This window comes from Equus asinus, chromosome 7 (assembly GCF_041296235.1).
Source record: "Equus asinus isolate D_3611 breed Donkey chromosome 7, EquAss-T2T_v2, whole genome shotgun sequence".
Classification (NCBI taxonomy): domain Eukaryota; kingdom Metazoa; phylum Chordata; class Mammalia; order Perissodactyla; family Equidae; genus Equus; species Equus asinus.
The window spans coordinates 77,754,583-77,774,729 of record NC_091796.1 but is presented as its reverse complement, the minus strand read 5'-3'; the positions used below and the strand labels follow the sequence as shown (position 1 = coordinate 77,774,729).

Here is a 20,147-nt window from a genome sequence, read left to right as displayed (position 1 = left end):
GGTTAAGTTCATACGTTCCGCTTCTCAGCGGCTTGGGGTTCGCCCGTTCGGATCCTGGGTGTGGACATGGCACCGCTTGGCACGCCATGCTGTGGTAGGCGTCCCACGTATAAAGTAGAGGAAGATGGGCACAATGTTAGCTCAGGGCCAGGCTTCCTCAGTAAAAAATAGGAGGACTGGCAGTAGTTAGCTCAGGACTAATCTTCCTCAAAAAAAAAAAAAGAATTCTCAGAAGGAGAAGGGCTGGTATGGGCACCATTTTCTTTGTCCCAGTTGATCAGAGTTCAGCCTGTGTGGCTTCCCCTTGGCTGAACTTTGGAGGAGCAGTTTTAGGCGGCCTGGTGAGGCTCAGACCCCTGTCCCCTGGGAGCCAGCCTCACCTACTGCAGACAGCCGGGGCACGCCAAAGCCAAGCGCTAAGGCAAACACACTTGCATTTTTACTTCTGTTGCTTCTCAATTTTGCCTTGGTTTGCTTCACTTTCTTGCAACTCTTGCTGCCCTAGAGAAATAGAAGAGTGGGCAGAGGTGGGTATGATTAAGTAAGGGAAATGGAAAAACCAAAGCAGACACAGAGAAGAGAGGCATTGGCAGACTCTCAGAAGAAAGAGTCCATAGAAGGCTGAAAAGAGGCCAAGAAGACAGAAGGAGTGGAACCAGCATCTTCTGTAAGTGCTCATGGGGTTTATGGACACAAAAACATTGAAGGTGAACTTCAAGAAGCTGTTTGCCAACCGTGGCAATGGGAAAGCTGTGGCTATCTTTAGCTTCCCTTGGGAATGCCTGGAAATTAATTTAAATCATCTGTTTCTGAAAGTTGCATTTGCTGGGACCCCTCTGGCTTTGCATAGAGTTGGGTATGCCAATCTTCCACGAACCCTTGCTGTTCCAGGAGTGGTGTGTCTGTGGGTTGGGTTAGCCCTGGTCCACAGAAAGGTGGCTAGGTAAGCCTCACCCTGGAAGATGCAAAGCTGATAACACAGTTCCATCACACCCAAAGCTTCTCCTGCCACAGGGCTCCTCTGGCTCAGATTCTCCAGTGAGCCCTCCAGAGGGCACCATGTTGGAAGCCACCAGACTCAGGGGTGAACTGGAATGGTTTCCAGCCTTGTCCCAGGAAGATCAGCCCTCACTCTGCAAAAGACCAACAGTGGAGGTGAATTGGGAGAACTGTAGGGAAAAGAAGGGCAAGAAGGAAAGCTTGCTTTTCTACAACTGTGCTGGCTCAGTGTTCTGAAATCTACAAAAAGCAATAAGACTCAGAGCATAACTGAGTGTGGCTGGTTGAGGGTCAACAGAGTTGTTTTAAATTCATTGTTGCCTCCTTTTCTCTCCTGGGTCTCTCTTTATTTTTTATTTTTTCTGGTGTCGTTTGCTTTCACATTCTTCTCTCTTTTCAGAATATTTATAACTGTCTCCCTCTTCTTTTTTATTCCCAATTCCCCTCCCCACCCCAGTCTGCCTCCTTAGCATAATTTTTCTTTTCTTTTGGCCTTCTTTGTTTTACATCTGGATTCCTGGATGGTTTATTTTGTCTGTTTCCTGAATTTCCCTCCTTCCTATTTCTTATAGTTAGGTTTTTCTTTTTTTTCCTTTTCCTTCAGCTTCAGTTCTTTCCCCTCAAGCTTTCCTTGGGCCACACAGGCTTTTATTCTTGTTCATTTGTTTAAGCAGTGCTGGCAAGAAGGAGGCCACAGCCGGCAGGCAGAGGCACAGTGGCAGAAGAGGACCTGGGTGTCTGAAGGTCCTCCCCCAGCCCCCAGTGTCCTTGGAAGAGGAGCTTCTTTCTGGAGAGGGGGCTGGGGGCAGTGAGGCTCTCCCCCTGTGAGGGTTGATGTTGTCTGCCAGGCCTGGGCTGAGGGTTGGGGGCAGATGGTGTTTCCTCCATGGTGTGTGGGCCTGGGCCCCATTGCTCAGGGAGGCAATGGAATCCATCCTTCTCTGGGTGGATGGGTGTGGGGGATTCACCAGCTTCCACCCAGAAAGGCTGGAGCTCAGGGAGGTGCACCCACTGGGAATGTGTCACCTGCAAACTCTGTGCTGTGGGTGGGAGGACAACAGCATAGGGTCTGCCTCTTGGAGGAGTCTGGGTATCCTTTGGTCCTCACTCTCTGGCAGAAGTCGGCCTGGACATCTGGAACTGTCTGCTGGGGAGACAGAGGCAGTTTTCCAGGGGAAAGTCCTTCCTTCCCAATGCCCCCCACCCCTGGCAGGTGGGTGTTTTGAGGGCACACGGAGAATACAAGAGGCTGATAATTGCGAGCTGTCTTAAAAGCTCTTGGCTACTGGGGAGCAACACAAACCCCACCTGTGGGAGGCCCTGAGGGTCAGCTCTGGTACTGATAGGAGCAGGTGGCACTTCTCGATGGGCGCGGTGGCAGAGAAAACCTAGAAGTTGCAGCCGCACCCCTCCTTGTCTGGAGTGGTGGGGGAGGGGTGTGAGGCGGTCCGGCTCTGCTCCCCAGCTGTCTGAGGCAGATCGACTGAAGTCCATCTGGCTGTAGGGACCCCCCCACCCCCACAAGGCTTGCTTCCCATCCCCGGGTGTCAATGCTGTTGGGCGCTAGTTGAGTCCCGCAGGCCCACCCAGTACTCTGCTTGGGGCACACCTAGAGCTGCGCTGCAGGGGGCGGGCCCAAGAGCATCAGCTGGACGCCCATTGAGTTGCACCGTCCTTTCCTAGGCCCTGTGGTGATGGTGACCACGTCTTCTCTTGGAGTGCCATCAAGGGCCCCCTCGCCTTCTCCACACCTTGCTCTCTTGCCAGGTCCCCTCCATTCCTCCTCATCATCTTCATCAACGCACAATGTTCTCTGCCACTTTAGAAAAGTACTATTGATTCTATAGAAGCTAGAGAGAAATCTCTGCTTATATTTTATAATTTGCCTATGTCTTCTAAGCCATCAGCCCTGGAGGCCAACTGTTGGGGTCCAGCATCCTTTAAGACCCTCGAACCATAAGCCCCAGGAGCCCCCAGGCCCTTAACTCCTGGGCCGTGTGGACTTGGTCTATCTCTGGTTCAACGCAGAGCCTCCCTTCTGACATAGAGGGCTATTCTAGACAAGAGGAGTGGTTAGGGGATTCACCAGGGAGGAGGTTTTGTCTACGTTCTCCCCTCGACTCTGGCAGGAGAGCAGGGGCAAGGACTGGGCCTCTTTGATGCAGGAATTCAGGTGGAGATTAGGGTCCCACCAGCCTCTTGGCTTCCCACCTGAGCCCAAAGCTCAGGCTCCTTCAGTCTGCTTCCTCAGTGCGGCCTCGTCCCTACCACCTCCCTCTGCCTTCCCTCTTCCCACGCACCACGTTGTATAAATATTTACACCCCAGGGCTGGCAGGAATCTTTCTCCAGCTGCTTCCCTGGTCTCTGGGAGAGCTTGTTCTCGCACTGAACAGCTGCAGCAGATCTGGTTGCCTTTGGTCAGACAAGGGCAGGCCCTGGTTTGGGGGCCCGCTGTCCCTTGGGGCAGAGGGTGCAGTTGGCGAGAGAAGCTCAGCTCTGAAGCAGTCACAGGGCTGTGGCAGAGATCCATCCTCTCTCCTCCGCCGGCTGGCTGCCTGTGTGGCGACTCTCCAAGAGCTTTCTAACCTCTGCTCTGGCTGAGGAGGTGGGTCCTGCTTCTCAAAGGAACAGCTCCCTGAGATGGGGTCTGCCCACTCTGGGCTGGGTTTTGCAAGAGAGAGCTGGAGGATAATTCCAAAGCAAACTGGCTGGTGCTGGGACAAAAGAGGGACTTAGTTTACCGGTGAACACTTTACAAGTATGTGCTAAACCCTGAAGCAGACCCCCCAGTTCAGAGGAAGAACCCCCTAGACGATCTTCATATTGGGCCTCTCCCCAGCTCCTGCCCCAGGCCATCGTCCCTCCCAGAGTCCCTGTTCAGTCTTTCTACCTTGGGGCTGGGGATGGAGAGGACAGATGCTCCTTCTCCCATCTTCCTTGGTGACCCAGGAAGCAGGAGTTTGCCAAGGAACCAGCTTGACATTTGTTGGGTTCCCATGGGCTGGGCACTGTGTGAGGTACTTCCCCATATTCGCGTGGAATTACTCAAGTCTTTAAGCCCAGCAGATTTTTCAGCTTCCTTGTGCGTCTCCTCTTTCTGCCCTCATGTGGCGGCAGCCATGTTGCAGCAAGCTCCCAGACTCAGCCCTGTCTTTCTCCGTTTCTTTCGGGTTCAGCGGGAACCTGGAGAGCCAGCCGGTAGCACTGATCTCATCTACCTGCAGGGGGCGCAGGTCACTTGCTGCCGCCTCCCCTCCGGTGCCTCGGTTTCCCCCATATCTGTGGGAGATAATTAACCGGTGCCCCATAAAGCATTCCAAATTCAGCACAAGAACAGGTTTTTAAAAAGCAACATGGTGGTTTCACTTAACTCCTTTTCCTGTGTAAGGGGGGGTGTGTTTGACAGAAGAGACGGTCGAGGTCTCAGGCCTAAGAAGAATGCCTGTGCGCTGCTTTGGGGAGGCTGAGGAGAAGGAAGACAGGGACAAAAAGGCCTGGATTTCACATCCAACAACCCCCCAAATTCAAGTAGTGGAGCCTCTGGGGCTGGGGGTGTGGGATTGGGTAGGCGGCTCTGATGGGGGCCAGGGACAAAGGCCCCAGTCTCTCTGTACCCACTTGTGCCGGAAAGAAAGCAAACAGATTTAGTCTCTCAGCGTGCTCAGACCCTTCTGGAAATGGGAGAAAAGCTGGTGTCAAAGGTGCTGTGGTGAGACTGCAGAGAAAGGCCTGGCACAGTGCGTGGTGTTCAGTGGGTAAGGGGCTGTCCCAAGGTGAGGCATGGGAGGACTGGGCTGAGTTTGGCCTGCCGGGGAAGGTACAGGAGGAAAGGTGGGAAACCACAGCTCAGAAGCTGTGCAGCTGTGAGAGATTCCTGCTGCCTGCCTGCCTCCCCGCCCCCAAAAGGTAAAACAAAACCCAAATAAAAGCCTGACCCGGCAGATATTAATACTCCAGAGCCAGGGCTGGTGTGCAAGCAGCCGCCCTGCTCTTCCCCCTTCTGTTTCTATAAGCGGCTGAAATAAATTTAGCGAAACAACCCCACCCATCTGAGGGCCTAAGATTTCAGAGCAGTGGGCCTCTTTACCCTGAAAGCCCCTGTTTTTCAGAGCCGGGAGCTTTTTGTTTAAATTCCCTTTGGGAATGGAATGCTCTTCATCTAAAATAATTATTTTACTGCAGTCATCTATTCCTCATAGATAAATGCTTTGACACAGAATGGCTTGCTAGAAAGCTGATCTACAGACGCTTGGCAGCTTAAAATAGTCAACTCTATGGGGCCAGTGCCTGGTTGGATCCATTGGGATATTTACTGTAACATTATTCTTCGTGATGTGTGTGCGCGTTCGGCCAAGTCCCTCTGTTGTCTGTCATACAGGACAGTGGTTATGGCGGCTAAGGTACCAAAGTAGAGGATTATTTATTGAGGGCCTATTGTGTGCTACACATGTGCCAGGCACTGAGTGTTGAATTGAGAGCAGAGAAAGCGTGCTTTCACGGAGCATATATCCTGATGGGAAGGGAGAGGTTAAGAAGTTAAATGACTACAAAAACTGGCATCTCATATCATACTTAATAGTGAAAGACTGAATGCTTTCCCCTGAGACTGGGAGCAAGGTGAGGGTGTCCACTCTTACCATGCCTGTTCAACATCATACTGGAAGTCCCAGACTGGGCAATAAGGCAAGAAAAAGAAATACAATGCATAAGATTGGAAAGGAAGAAATTCAGTTACTCCTATTCACAGACAACATGATTGTCTATGTGAAAACAAAAAATAAAAACAAATCAAAATTCAAAGAATCTACCAAAAAACCTTCTTATGACTAAAGTGACTTTTGTAAGATCACAAGATACAAAGTCAATAAACAAAAGTTAACTGTATTTCTATAAACTAGGTATGAGAAGTTAAAAACCGAAATTAAGAAAAAATTACAATAGTTCCCCAAAAAGGGGAAAATATTAGCTATAAATCTAACAAAACATATACAGGATATGTATGTTAAAAACTACAAAACATCAATTAAAAAAACCAGAAGGCCTCAATAAATAGACATACCATATTCATGAATTAGAAGACTCAATGTAGTAAAGATATCATTTCTTCTTGAATTGACCTCTATGCTTAATGCAATTCCAATAAAAATCCCAGTAGGGTTTTTTTTAATAGATGTAGACAAGCTCATTCTGAAATTTATATGAAAAGGCAAAGGAACTAGAATAGCTAAAATAATTTTGAAAATTAAGAATAAAGGTGGAGGATTTATACCACCTGATTTTAAGACTTACTGTAAAGCTACAATAATCAAGACAGTGTGGTACTGGCGAGGAGTGGACACACAGATCAATAGAACAGAATAAAGAGACCCGTACAAAGATGGCCAACTGATTTTTGAATAGATGCAAAGGCAATTCAATGGACAAATGGTAGTCTTTTCAATAAACAGTGTTGGGATCGGACATCCACAGGCAAAAAAATGAACCTCAACCCAAATCTCACATTGTATATAAAAACTAACTCCAAATGGATTATAGATCTAAGTATAAAACATAAACCCTAAAACTTTTAGAAGAAAACAGAAAATCTTAATGATCTAGGGTTAGGCAAAAAGTCCTTAGATGTGACCCAACGCATGATGCTTTTAGACTTCGTCAAAATTAAAAATTTTTGTGAAAGAGACTTTGTTCAGAGAATGAAAAGATAAGGTACAGACTGGAGGAAATATTTGCAAATCACATATTCCACAAAGGAACTGTATCCAGAGTAAATAAAGAACTCTCAAAACTCAACAGTAAGAAAACAAACAACCCAATTAAAAAATGGGCAAAAGACCTGAACAGACATTTTGCCCAAGAGGACATACAGGTGGAAAATAAGCACATGAAAGGATGTTCAATATCTTTACCCAATAAAGAAATGCAAATTGAAACCACAATGAGATAACACTACATACCTGTTAGAATGGCTAAAATAAAAAATACTGACAACTATAAGTGCTGGTAAGGATGTGGAGTAACTGGGAACTCTTACATTGCTGTTGGAGATGCAAAATGATATATCCATTTTTGAGTAGGGTTTGGCAGTTTTTAATAAACTTGAACATACACTTACCATATGACCCAGAAATCCCACTCCTGGTTATTTACTCTACAGAAATAAGAACTTAGGTTCACACAAAAATCTGTATAGTGTTTATTGCAGCTCTATTCATAGTGGCCCCAAACTGGAAATAACGTGATGTCCTTTAGCAGGTGAATGGATAAACAAATGGTGGCCTACCCACACAGTGACATACTATTCTTCAATGAAAAGGAATGAACTATTGATATATGGAACAGTGTGGATAAATCTCAAAGGCATCATGCTAGGTGAAATCATACAGACCGTATGGTTCCATTTATACGGCATTCTGGAAAAGACAAAATTACAGTACAGAGAACAGATCAGTGTTTGCCAGAGTAAGGGATGGGGGAGGGTATGACTACGAGGGCATAATGCGAGGGAGTTTTTTGGGGGTGATGAAACTGTTCTGTTTCCTGATCATGGTGGTGGTTACATGAATCTATTCATATGTTAAAATTCACAGAACTGTACACCAAATACAGGTCAGTTTTACTGTATGTCAAATTAAACAGTAAAAAAAGTTACAGGAATGAATGTATACTTGCAAACTGAAATAACTACTTTGAAAACGTTTCATGAGGACATAAGAGAGAAGACAGACACCTTGCCTTGATGCGGGGAGGGAGGTGCCAAGAATGGTTGAGGAAGTGATGCTTGAACTGAGTTCTATAGAATGATTTAGAATTTACTTGGGCCAAAGGAAGGTCAATTCAGACACAAGAAATAGCATGTGTCAGGGCCCTGGGGCAGGAGGAAGGATGGCTCATTTTCCTCTGAAACTGACTAGAGCAAAGGGAGTGCCCTGCGGGGTGGGAAAGGTGTGGTAGGGAGAGGAGGGGGTATGAAAGTCAAGGCTGGAGCAGTAAAAGAGAGTCAGATTATAGTGGACTCAGGGTTTGGTTTTTATTCTAAGGATGGATCGCCAAGGGTTTTAGGCAATTGTAACACAAGAACACGTCTAGATTTTGAAAAAGATCACTCGGGCGGCCATAAGGAGAAAGGTTTTCGGGAAGTGGGGATGAAGCCTAACTAGGCATGTAGGAATCTTGGAGTTGGAAAGAATCTCTAAAATAGGGTTTCTTAATCTTGGTACTATTGACATTTTGGGCTAGATAAATTTTTGTTGTGGGGGGCTGTCCTGAGCATTGCAGGATCTTTACAGCATCTCCAGCTTCTACCATACAGATGCCAGTAGCATTGACCTTTTCCCCTCCAGTTGTGACAACCAAAATGTCTCTAGACACTGCCAAATGTTCACTGGGGGGCAAAGTCGCCCCCAGTTGACAGCCACTGCTCTAAAATAACCAAATCCAGTGTTTCTGGCTTCATAACAAAATCATCTGGGGAGCTTAGAAAATACAAATGCTGGGCCTCACCCGAGACTAACTAGAGCAGAATCTTTGGAGGTGGGGTGGAGCTGGGCATGTGAATATTTTTAAAAGCTCCCCAGGTGATTCTGCTCAGAGTGATGTTTGAGCACCACCAGGACAGTCCAACCCTCTCCATCTACAGATAGGAACACTGAAGCCCACAGCAGAGGATGACTCACTGACCCAGAGGCAAAGGAGCTCCAGAGTCCAAGCTTCCTGACTCCTAGACCAGTGCTCATTCCATCAGACCACGTTGCCTCTTAACAGCTGCACAGAACATGTCCTGGGCAAGGTGTGGAAGCCCAGCCTCCCTGGGTTACCCGATCTGGCCTTCTGAACATCCCAGTGTTAAGGCTGCCATTCCCCCTTCCTTCAGAGCCCAAGCCTTCCCTTCCTTCCACCCCTGGAATCTCTGCAGAGCCGCCTTCCACTCCTGCTGCTAGATTTAGGGTGACCAAAGTCTCCTAATGGGTTCAGCAGCAAGGGTTCAGTGAAAACTGAAAAAATTTACTGAGCACCTCCTCAGGACCTACTCAGAGGCCCAGGGAACAGAGAAGCCATTGCCCTCAAGGAGTTTACAGTCCAGCTGGGAGTAAAAGGTAAATTCCATAAAATGCAGAGAATTCCGGCATGCTGCAGGCTGCAATGGCTCTACTGGGAGAGAGGCATTTGCCTGCTTGGGGAGCTGTCTGAAGTCCCAGCAAAAGGACCCTCTTGAGCAAAGCCCCAGGGGAGGGTGTGCAGCAACCACCAGCAACGGCTAGCAGTTTGGGGTGGTTGGAGGGCAAATGGTTGTCTGACCTCACCGCTGGTTGGAAAGAACTTAATCTTCCCAACCATCCCAGAGGCTAAGTGACCTGATACAGGTTGTGCAACTGGTGACCAGCTGGCAGAGTTGGGTTTCCCATCAAAGTCTAGGTGACTCAAAACTCATGGGCTATCCTGTGTCTCTAGGCAAGCCCAGGCAAGGAAGGGGATGGTGCAGCTGTGGGCTAGCATGGGAACTTAAGAGAACTGTGGAACATCTCGGCAGGGAAAGTGTTAAAGCAATTGACCTCAGAATGAACATTTAGATGGCCCCACCACAAGGTAAAGAGATGCTGCCAGGGCGGTGCTAGTCCTGGGGTTGGATTTTCAGTAGTCCTGGCAGGAGGTGGCGGGCTCCCTGAGCTAGCCCCCAGAGGTTCCAGACCCTGTGCGGAGCTGCATTCCCAGTAGACCCTCAACTGCCCTCTCTGGAGGACTCTGCCTGGTTTGGGGGGATATTGGCAGGTGAGTCACACCCACTTCTGAGGGGCTTGAGGATTTTGAGAGAAAAGCCTGGCTTTTACTGACTACCATCAGGGCCCATCTGACCACTAATCTAGTTTTCAGAAATACTTGTGACAACAATCAGGTCTTTTTCAGCTGGGCGGGCAGGTTCCCATCACCTCATCCTGACCCACATGCTCTTCCCCAGGCTCTGGGCCAGTGCCCTCTCCCCTTTCCAGGCCTCAGGCCATGCCTCTTCCAGGGATGGGGGTGGGGGCCAGAGTGTGATCCTGAGCAAAGTTGTCAGGTGACACTTTCGTGGATGGCTATACTGAAGAATACTTTTGCAAAGTGAATACTCCCCAGAATTTGTTTTGTAGTGTAATGAGGCCCCAAGAATGGCTTAGTTTACATACAATGGCTAGGCATACAAAAAGGTCTGGCTAGGCAGAAACTAGGCCCTTTACCAGCCAATTTTAGGTGGTAACATCCCTATGTTAGAGATGAGGAAACTGGGGCTTGGGTCAGTGTCTTGAAAAGTCACACAGCTGGAAAATGGCAGAGCCAAGATTTGGATCCAGAACAGCCCAACTTCAAAGCCCTGGGCCACTGATTCTAAAACTCTAGTGTTTGAGTCACTAGCAGGAAATTTCCTAAAAATTTGGATTCCTGACCCCAGCCGAGAGCATCTGATTCACTGAGTCTGGGTCCAAGCTGACGAATCTGCATTCCACAAGCACTACAGGTGAAGCTAAACCAGGTAACTCCCTCCCTCTCTCTAATCCAGGGACGTTGCGGTGGTCCCAGGGTCTCAGGGAGCCTAGGTTGGGGGAAGGGTGGGGCCCACTCCTAAGAGTTTGGGGGATTTTACAAATGACCTGAAGCCGGGGAGGAAGTGCAGCACTGCAGGGCTCAGCGACGGCAGGTCCTGTGCTGCCACCAGGGCCAGAAGGGGCTTCTGGGGAAGGGGTGCCTTGGATGGCGGTGGTGACGAGGCGCGGCCGTCTACGGGTCAGCAGTCTGGCGCCCCACACTCTCACCTGCCGCGAGGTGGGCCCAGGATCCAGACTGGCCGATGAATATATCCGTCACGCTTCCCTAATTGCGAGGACTTTCACTTTCTCCTTTTCACAAAACCTAACACCCCCAAGCCAAAAATACCTGGCTAGCCACTCCTCACCAGGGGACCGGCTCCAAGCGAGTGGGGAGGGCCCAGAAGTCAGGCCTGGAACGGAGCACCTGGCCCATCGCCTCCCGGTCGGAAGCGGCAGTGCAGGTGAAGGGGCGGCCACTCTGGCCTGGCGCGGGGAGGAACCGGAGGGTTGACTGCCGAGCGGAGGAGCCGGGGGAGGGCCGTGCACGCCTCCCGTCGGGCTTCCTGCCCGGGTCGCGGCTCGCGGCCGTTCCCGCCACCATGGGGCACCTGCTGAGCACGTCCCGGGGAGCGGGGGGGGGGGTCAGGCCGGCTCCGGCCCCCAGACCCCCATCCCTCCTTGCCTGGCTGGATGCTGCTCCTGGCCCACCGCGGCGCGCAAGCCGGGTCAGCGAAGAGTTAAGGCGGCTCGCTCCCTCCCCTCGGCTCCCTCACCCTTGGAAAGTCCCCGAAATGACGTTTCAACCCCACAATTAAAAAAAGAGTTTAATTATAGAGACAGGCTCTGGGAGCTGGAACAAACCCGGTCGGTTGGCGGGGCCGGTAAACAACTCCGGAGCGAGCGGGCCAGGCTGGCCGCGCCCCGCGGAGCCCGCGCCCCCGGGAGCGGGGGAGGGGAGCGCCCTCCGGGAGTTGGAAAAGTGAAGGAAATTCGAGGAATCGGCGTTCTCTTTGGAAAAAAGAGACTTTTTAGCCAGCCTAGGGCGCCGAGACCGCGTGATGGTGCTTTTGGGCGGTCCCGCAGCCGGGGGAGGGGGGGTGGGGGGGGCGGGGAAGAGGCGCCACTCGGAGAGGGGGGACCACGGGTGCGGGCCTGGCCGGGCTCCGGGCTGGGAAGACGGCCCGCCCGCTCCGGGTCCCCTTCCCCCTGGCTTCTCCACCCCCGCTTCTCCACCCCTCCCCCGTCCCGCCAGCAGAGCTTCCCGAACCCGCCCGAGTTAAAGACCAACCGGCCCTTTTTTTGGGGTGGCGGAATCAAAAACCGAAATAGCTTCACATCGGGACGCAGACTAACCTTGTGGTTTTAATGCGCACCCTACTCTGTCCTGAAATCTGGAACTCATTACCTCATCACCAAGAAACTGCACGAAACCGCCCACTCCCCTCTTGGAGCTGGGGGAAAGGAGGGAGCAAACATCCCTTTAAGAAAGAAACCTACATTTGAATGATTTAAATTATGGTGGATGGAAGTTATTTCCCTTTCTGGCGCTTGCCAGATTTCAAGAAAAGCTGAAAAATGGGAGCAGGGGGAGGGAAGCAACAGGCGGCAGGAAAACAGAAGAAGAAAAGGCAAGGGGCAGCCGCTGGGTAAAAAATAAGGGCCATCAATTTAAGTCAGAGGGGACAAATAAAAGCAGACCGGGTTGAGGATCACGTAGGTTCGTGGCTGCAGCAAAAGTGTGTTTCGCAAGGACGAAAAACAACAGGTTCCTAAAACAGTTGTGATTTGGAAGGCGTCCCTGGGTTTCCTCGGAGTTTGATGAATAAATAAGAAATGCAGTAAAAATGTGTGGGTGGGTGGGTGTGTGTGTGGGGGGGGGGTGGTGGTGCGGTCAGAGCCCGACTCCGGCGATCGGCTCGCCCGCCCCGTCCTTTCCAAAGAAACGTGCTCATAATGGGGTGACCTAATTACATCGCAATGGAACCGGCTCTTAGCCACTCGGGGCACAGGGTTTCATAACAGACCCCGCGGCCTCGAGTGCTGGGAAGAAACGTGCGAGGGCCGAGGAGGCGGCCGGGCACGCGGGGAAATAGGAAAGAAACGCAGCCCCACGATTTCCGCCTCGTCTTCGCCCCAGCACCCGGGGGAAGGCTGGGGGGCCCGGTGGGGGACACGTTAACAACTTTTTATTTGGGTGGGTGGAGAGGCATCCAAACTTAACAGTAAATAAATGTATGTATTTTACGGTTTTTAAAGGATTAATAATCAATTGCGGCCCTTTCGGTGTAGAGGATCCCATGCCCCCTCCCCCCATCCCGCCAAAACAGCGCAGTGCGACAGGCCATATGTTCCGTTCCCGTGGGGGCGGAGGAGAAGCAACAGTAAGTTAAAAGTGTCGCCTCCCCCATCTCTTTACCTTCATTCTTACCGAAGTAACTTTTTTTCATTGTTCAAGCATTTAGGGATGTGTGTGTGTGTCGTTGGCGGGGGGGGGGGGTAGGGGGGAGTTTCGGCGCGGCCCATAGTTCAGAGCGCGCGTGGAAAGTTGTGCGTTGCTGGGTGTTTTTTTTTTTTCGGATGAGGGCAGGAAGGGGCATTCATGAGGATTCGGGGTTTCTTTATAAAAAAGTTTAAAGATGGGATGCGTGAAATAAATACCACTCCCAGGCCTGTAAAAACAAACAGTCCGCGGGGCGGTGGTCTTTTTCGCGACGTCCTCCCCTCCCAACCACACTCGGAGAGTGCCGGCTGCAAAGCGAGCGCGAGTATAGACGCGTGCGGCGCGCTAAGTCGTGCTGCGCTCGCCCCCGCCAGGCCGGGTCCTCCTGGGGGGAAAAAAGTCTCCCTGGTTCCCTCCCCACCGTCTCCCCTCTGAAAAAAACATCAAAGCCTAGACATGAACGTTTTGTGCGTCCCAAGTTTCCAACGTCCTCTCCCTGCCGGGTTTGCCGAGGGGAGCCGAGTGCGGAAGAGAACTCGGGAAAAGAGTAAGTTGTGCGGCCCCTTGGAGAAGTTTCAGGGGAGATCTCAAGATGGAAACCGCAGCCTGGGCGCTAAGGACGGGCTTCTGCTCCCGCTTGCAAAAAGAGAAAGTCGAGCCCGCCTTCCTGCCCCACAAAAAACAACAACAAGACAACAAGAACCCCGAAGACGGTGGAATGAGTGATGTCACAGAGCCGCGCTCGCAGGCTGACAAAGGGGGGGCGCACCCCTCCCCCTTTGCGCCCCGCGCGGCCCCAGAGAAGGGCGCCTCCAGCGCGGGGTAGCGAAGAGACCGGAGTCGAAACTTTTCCTCTTTAAGAAAAAAAAGTTGAGCGCGGCTCGCAGTAGGGTTTTTTTTTCATCGCCTCCTTTCCTCGTCTCCCCTCCCCCTCCTTCCTTTTGAAAGTTTCTTTTTTTTTCCCCGAGTTTGACCGCATGGCTGATTCAACTTCAGTGTCAATCAACTTTTTTTTCCTTCGCTTCCTCATTTAAATAAGTTTAAAGCTCCTCCTCCCCCGGCCCACCAAATCTGAAACTTTATAAATTGGGCTTCGCGCGCCGCAGCCCGGGAGAGTCAGAAAGGCGAGGGGCGCCGGGAGCAGGCGTGTGGGACTCCTGACCGGAGAGCCGGAGGCTGCGCCTTCCCCGCACCGGGACCTTCGCGACACACCAGATCTTCGTCCCTGCCCCGCGCGAGCGCCCAGGATGACCACCACCCTCGTGTCTGCCACCATCTTCGACTTGAGCGAAGTTTTATGCAAGGTAAAGTCGAGCACAGCGTTTGCTTTTCAAAGTCTTTTTCTTTTCTCTCTTGCCTTCGAAAAGAACCCCCAAAAGTTTAGGTCTTGGAAAGCAGGAGGAAGAGGAGGAGAGGCGAGATCTCTTTTCCGCACCGTTTTCCCCTCCAGTTTGAAGGAATTTGGCCCTTTCCTCCCCACCCTTTGAGTTTCCAGTTCCTGGCGAGGATTACGTGGGAATCTGGAGATCGGAGTTCTGGGGGACGAAGTTTGCGTGGCGGTGCTGCCCGGGGGACACGGGCAGTGGGCAGGAATGTGGCAGTTTTTCGTGATTCTTCCGTCCGTGACTTGCTGTTTGAGCCGGGTTTCGTTGGTCTGCTTGGTTTTCCCTGTGCGCGCTCTGGGTCTTGCCGCCTCCGGGAGGGGTTCGAGGCTCTCCAGCCACCTTGCCGGTCTGTGGGGTCTGGAGGGAGGGTCCCTCGGGGAAGTGAGTCTTGGGGCGACGTTTTGCTGGGAGTTTCTCCGTCTGTTTTGGAGGGACTGGGACTCTGCGAGAAAAAGGTCGAGAGTTGTGATTCAAAAGGATGTTGCAAAACAAGTTTTCAGTGGAGCTTCAGCTTGTCCCAGCTCAGCCAGGCTTCCTCCTAATAGGCGATCGTGCTGCAAACTTTGGGTTGAAAGTGGGACTCGGGTTGACGCGTTTTCTGGTGGACCCCGGCTCATCGATTTGGAGGGGGTGGGAGGGACACGACGACAAAATGCCGTCCTGAACTCAAGGGTCTCCACGAGGAAAGGATTCAATGGGAGCCTCCTTAAGCCCTGTAGCTTGCCAGCCAGGGTGGAAAAAAAGCAAGTTTTAAAGCCTGAATGTTCCAGGAGTGCGGTTTAAGTGTACACAGCAAAAGCCTATAAGTGTTAGATTTTCCCCCCCCCTCCCCAATTTGAAAGAGGGAAGCTGCTGGGCTACTGTTAATTGCTAAAGTGTTCTGCCTTCTTTTAAACACGTCGGGTCATGTTGCTCTCTTTTCCCAGCTTGCTTCTCCAGTCGGCGCAGCTGCCAGGGCCCCAGGGCTGCAGGGTTGGGGTGCAGGGACGCCGTGGAGCTAAAGAGCAACATCAAAAAAAGTTTGAAGCTTTCTGCCCTCCCTGCGCTTTCCCAAACTCCAGTTGCCCTGGCGGCTGCCTGAGCTCTTCCGCACTTTTCCCTTCTCTTCCCGGCTCTCCCGCTCTTTGATCTGGTTCTCTTTCTCTTGCCCCCTCCCCCCGCAGGACTTTTTAAAATGAACCTCATTGTTGGGAACCGGCTCTCAACTTGGTTCCTGTAATCCGCTCCGTGGGGTGGTTGCTGTTACACATTCCCGATCCCCTGCAGCTGATCCTAAGGGACCAACTTTAGAATTTTCACAATGACACCCACATGTGCTGGGGGCCAACTCCTAGGTCCCTCCATCGCACTCTTTCCAAAATCTTGGGTATACTTTGGGCAGGTGACCGGAGTCCTATTGGAACAGAGAAACTTGCTTGTAGTGGCTCTGCCCCCCTCCCCTAAATCCACTGTCGACTGGCGGGGGGGGGGGGGGGGGTAGATTTGTTGCTTTCCTTTTTCTTCCCACCTGCAGGTTTGCGTTAAAGATTAAACACTGGGGCTCTTATCCAAGCTTGCTCTTGCAGCCAGAAGACTAATTGCAAAGGCATCTTCCCAGTGGAGGGGGGTGGGGTGGGCAGCGAATGGTGGGGAAGATCACTGTGGAAGGCATCCCTTCCGGGAGCATGGAGAAATGAGTTTTATTTTCAGGAATCGCATCCCTCTCCCCGCTGTGCCTCACCCTACACCCCCCAGACTAGGGATTTTTCCTCCTGCTCCTCCCTCTCCCCAGCAAGATAAAGCAGAGGCAGTGTGGAAACCTGTTGCTAAAGGAAGGGAACACTTCTGAAGGGAGGAAGTGGAGAGCGTTAGGAGGCCCGGTCATGAAGCGGAGGTCAGTTAAGCAGGGACTGATTAAAAGGGGACCAAGTTCACAGTTTCCTGAGGTTTACTTGTTTTTGTTAGGGGGAGGGGGAATCTACAGAAATCGGAGTTGTGTGAGACATTTTGAGCTGAGGAATCTATTTGGGAGGTTAGAAAAAGTTGGATTTCTATGGATAGAAGTGATAGCTCTGGGGACAGGACGTGGGGGTGCATTCCAGGGGTCAGCATGGAGTAGGGTGCATGCGTCCAACAATTCTCTCATAGGCCAGGATTTTGTGGTTTCTTATGCATGGGGCCAAAGTAAACCCAGGTGGCTGGTCTATGGGAGAAAGCGGGGGGCTTGCCAGGGCAGCGCTGGAGATGGTTCCTTTGAGAGAGGTGGGCATTTCTGATTGTGGAGGGGGCTTCCCTTAGTGGGTACCCTTTTGGGCCTGGTGGATGCCCTTCCTCACTAACCCTTCGCTCTCTTCCCTCTCTTCCCTCCAGGGTAACAAGATGCTCAACTACAGTACTCCCAGTGCAGGGGGCTGCCTGCTGGACAGGAAGGCGGTGGGCACCCCTGCCGGTGGGGGCTTCCCCCGGAGGCACTCAGTCACCCTGCCTAGCTCCAAGTTCCACCAGAACCAGCTCCTCAGCAGCCTCAAGGGTGAGCCGGCCCCAGCTCTGAGCTCTCGGGACAGCCGCTTCCGAGACCGCTCTTTCTCAGAAGGGGGCGAGCGGCTGCTGCCCACCCAGAAGCAGCCCGGGAGCGGCCAGGTCAACTCCAGCCGCTACAAGACCGAGCTGTGCCGCCCCTTTGAGGAGAATGGTGCCTGTAAGTACGGGGACAAGTGCCAGTTTGCGCACGGCATCCACGAGCTCCGAAGCCTGACCCGCCACCCCAAGTACAAGACGGAGCTGTGCCGCACCTTCCACACCATCGGCTTCTGCCCCTACGGGCCCCGCTGCCACTTCATCCACAACGCCGAGGAGCGCCGCGCCCTGGCCGGGGCCCGGGACCTCTCCACTGACCGTCCCCGCCTCCAGCATAGCTTTAGCTTTGCTGGGTTTCCCAGTGCCGCTGCCACCGCTGCTGCCACAGGGCTGCTGGACAGCCCCACGTCCATCACCCCTCCCCCCATCCTGAGTGCAGATGACCTCCTGGGCTCTCCCACCCTGCCTGATGGCACCAATAACCCCTTTGCCTTCTCCAGCCAGGAGCTGGCGAGCCTCTTTGCCCCTAGCATGGCGCTGCCCGGGGGTGGCTCCCCGACCACCTTCCTCTTCCGGCCCATGTCCGAGTCCCCCCACATGTTTGACTCTCCCCCCAGCCCTCAGGATTCGCTCTCGGACCAGGAGGGCTATCTGAGCAGCTCCAGCAGCAGCCACAGTGGCTCAGACTCCCCCACCTTGGACAACTCAAGACGCCTGCCCATTTTCAGCAGACTTTCCATCTCAGATGACTAAAGCAGGGTAGGGAGGGAGCCCCTGCCTACTCCACCCCCACCCAGCACCCACACCCCCTCCCCTTCCTTCCTCACCCACCCGATTCCCAACAACCCCTACATTAACAAGGTTAAGCTCAACCCCATTCCCCCAGAACCTTGGAATGCCCCCCCCTCCCCTTTTAACCCTCCCTAACATAAGGACAAGTCAATTTGTCAGTAGCTTCCTCTGGCTTGAAACCCTCTCCCCTCGATTTTATAGCCCACTTACCATGCATAACAGACAAGTCCCATATTTGTCAGTAGATGCCTTTTTTTTCCGGCTTAAACCATAAGTGCCAAATCACAAAAGAAAAAGCAGTAACAGTTTACAGAAGCAACTTAGTGCCTTGTAATCTAACTTTGTCACTGTGACTACATTACCTCTTCAGCGCCAGAGGGCACCCGTGGGCCTCCCGGAGCCTCTGCCCATGGGGAGGGGGAGGGGACCCAGAACCAGCAGCTCCCTCCGCTGGCCACACAACTGCACCTTCCCTTGTCCAGCCTCCCACACACGCCCTCCTCCCCTCCCCAGTGCCCCCCCCAACCCCCTGGGAGAGTTGTTGCCAGACTTGGGTTTTTGGGGAAGCCTATCTTGACATTCAAAACCTTTTTCTTCCCGACCCGAACTTCTGTTGACTAACCTGGCCTGGGTTTGCATAGGTCTGCAGGAGGAAGACAAAAAGTGGACGAAGATTGTGACATAGTGGGACTTTATGATTTAACTTTTTTTTCTTTTTTTTTTTTTTTAAGTGGGGAGGAAGGGGAAGCTAGATGGACTATGAGAGACTTGATTTTGGTGCTAAAGTTCCCCAGTTCATATGTGACATCTTAAAAAAGAAAAAACAACAACAAAAAAATGAGAGAAAAGCTAAAAAAAACATGTAAGGGGTGAGCAGTTAATGGTATTCATTCCACATACATACAGTATCTGTGTAAAACGATTTCCCGTAGAAGTAGCTTTAATGGTTTTGCTCTAGAATACCGTAGGTCTATCCTTAGAGCACTCACGCCATGCTTTTTTCCCTGGGTTTTAAAACTTCATATAACTTTCAGAAATTGGAGAGCAAAAATTTTGCTTGTCACTGCACATCAATATAAAAAAGCTTATTTAACTTATCAAAACGTATTTATTGCCAAACTATGCTTTTTTTGTTAATTTTGTTCATATTTATCGGGATGACAAATCCATAGAATATATTCTTTTATGTTAAATTATGATCTTCATATTAATCTTAAAATTTTGTGACGTGTCTTTTTCCTTTTTTTCCACAGTTTTAATATATTATTCTTCAACGACATTTTTTGTAACTTTACACTTTTTTTGGTTATTTTATTTTAAAAAAATGAAAAATTAATTTAAAAAAATGCAAAAAACTGTTGGATTATTTATTTTAGAAATTTCTCCCCTTTGTGTTGGACTGCAAATTGAGTTTCTTTCTCTTTAGGCCTTTCACAACTAGGACTGAGAATGTATGTAAAAGTTCTGTGACAGTACAGAAGGAAAACAACTTTTTATGTATAGCTTCTAAAAGGGAAACAAACAAACAAAAGAAACCCTTTGACTTCCACGTGCCCATCTCAAGACATTCCGATCGCAGATTTGAGGTTTTGGATTCCAGGTTTGGAGTTTTCCAACGTTAATGCAAACAGAACTGGCACACACACACATTAAGATGAATGTAATTATTATTCCTCTTGCTGGTCACTACCGTCGCTTTCTATTTCTCTTTCTTTGTGTGAATTTATTTAAAAGAAAAAAAAACTTTTTGTAACGACTATTTGCAGTTTAAAAATCAATAAACCCCGTTTTTTCAAAAAACACTGATAGTGCAGCTAGTTTTACTTTGCCTGTAGGTTTGTCCCTTGACTACGATGCAGGTCCTGGGGAGGAGGCCAGCATTGGTGGGTTTCTTCGCATCCTTCCTGCTGGACCAATGGCAGGCTCCCTTTGTGGATGCAGGAAGTCTGCTGAGCTTAGAGGGGAGGGGATGGAGATTGCTTGCAAAGGAGCCTGTAACTTTCTGCATTATCTGCCCAGTGTGTTGGTTGTTGACAAGGGGCCAGCCTCCCCCAACTTAGACACAGGGGCTTCCAGTCTTCTCTGCCCAGCCTGTGGTCTTAATTCCTTTGGTGGTGTTTGGGGTGCCCATATGGTGGAGGGGGAACATAGCATGGCACTCCAGTGAGCCAAGGTTGGGCCGAGTCCTTGCATTTGGGTGCTTCCAGGCTTGTTTTTCCCACAGGAAAATCTCTCAGCACCTGTCTGGGGTGGGTATCTTACTTAATCATTGCAGGCTTGGAGAGGAGCCCCCAGGAAGTGAGGGGTGTAGACCAGGGCACTGGGAGTGGGGCTGGTTTCACCTGGATCCAACATGTGCTTCTGTTTTCCCGGGGGGCTCTTAAGGGGAAATGGGTATTAAAATGGCCAGTGTA

General features: G+C 51.0%; 1 protein-coding gene across 1 annotated transcript; it reads left to right on the top strand.

Moving 5' to 3' along the window:
- Positions 1-13,050: 13,050 nt before the first annotated feature.
- ZFP36L1 (ZFP36 ring finger protein like 1) lies at positions 13,051-19,533 on the top strand. The gene is made up of 2 exons (XM_014860309.3): positions 13,051-14,304; positions 16,735-19,533. Exons 1-2 carry the CDS (start codon positions 14,248-14,250, stop codon positions 17,692-17,694), a joined length of 1,017 nt encoding a protein of 338 aa, XP_014715795.1. The 5' UTR covers positions 13,051-14,247; the 3' UTR covers positions 17,695-19,533.
- Positions 19,534-20,147: the final 614 nt, after the last annotated feature.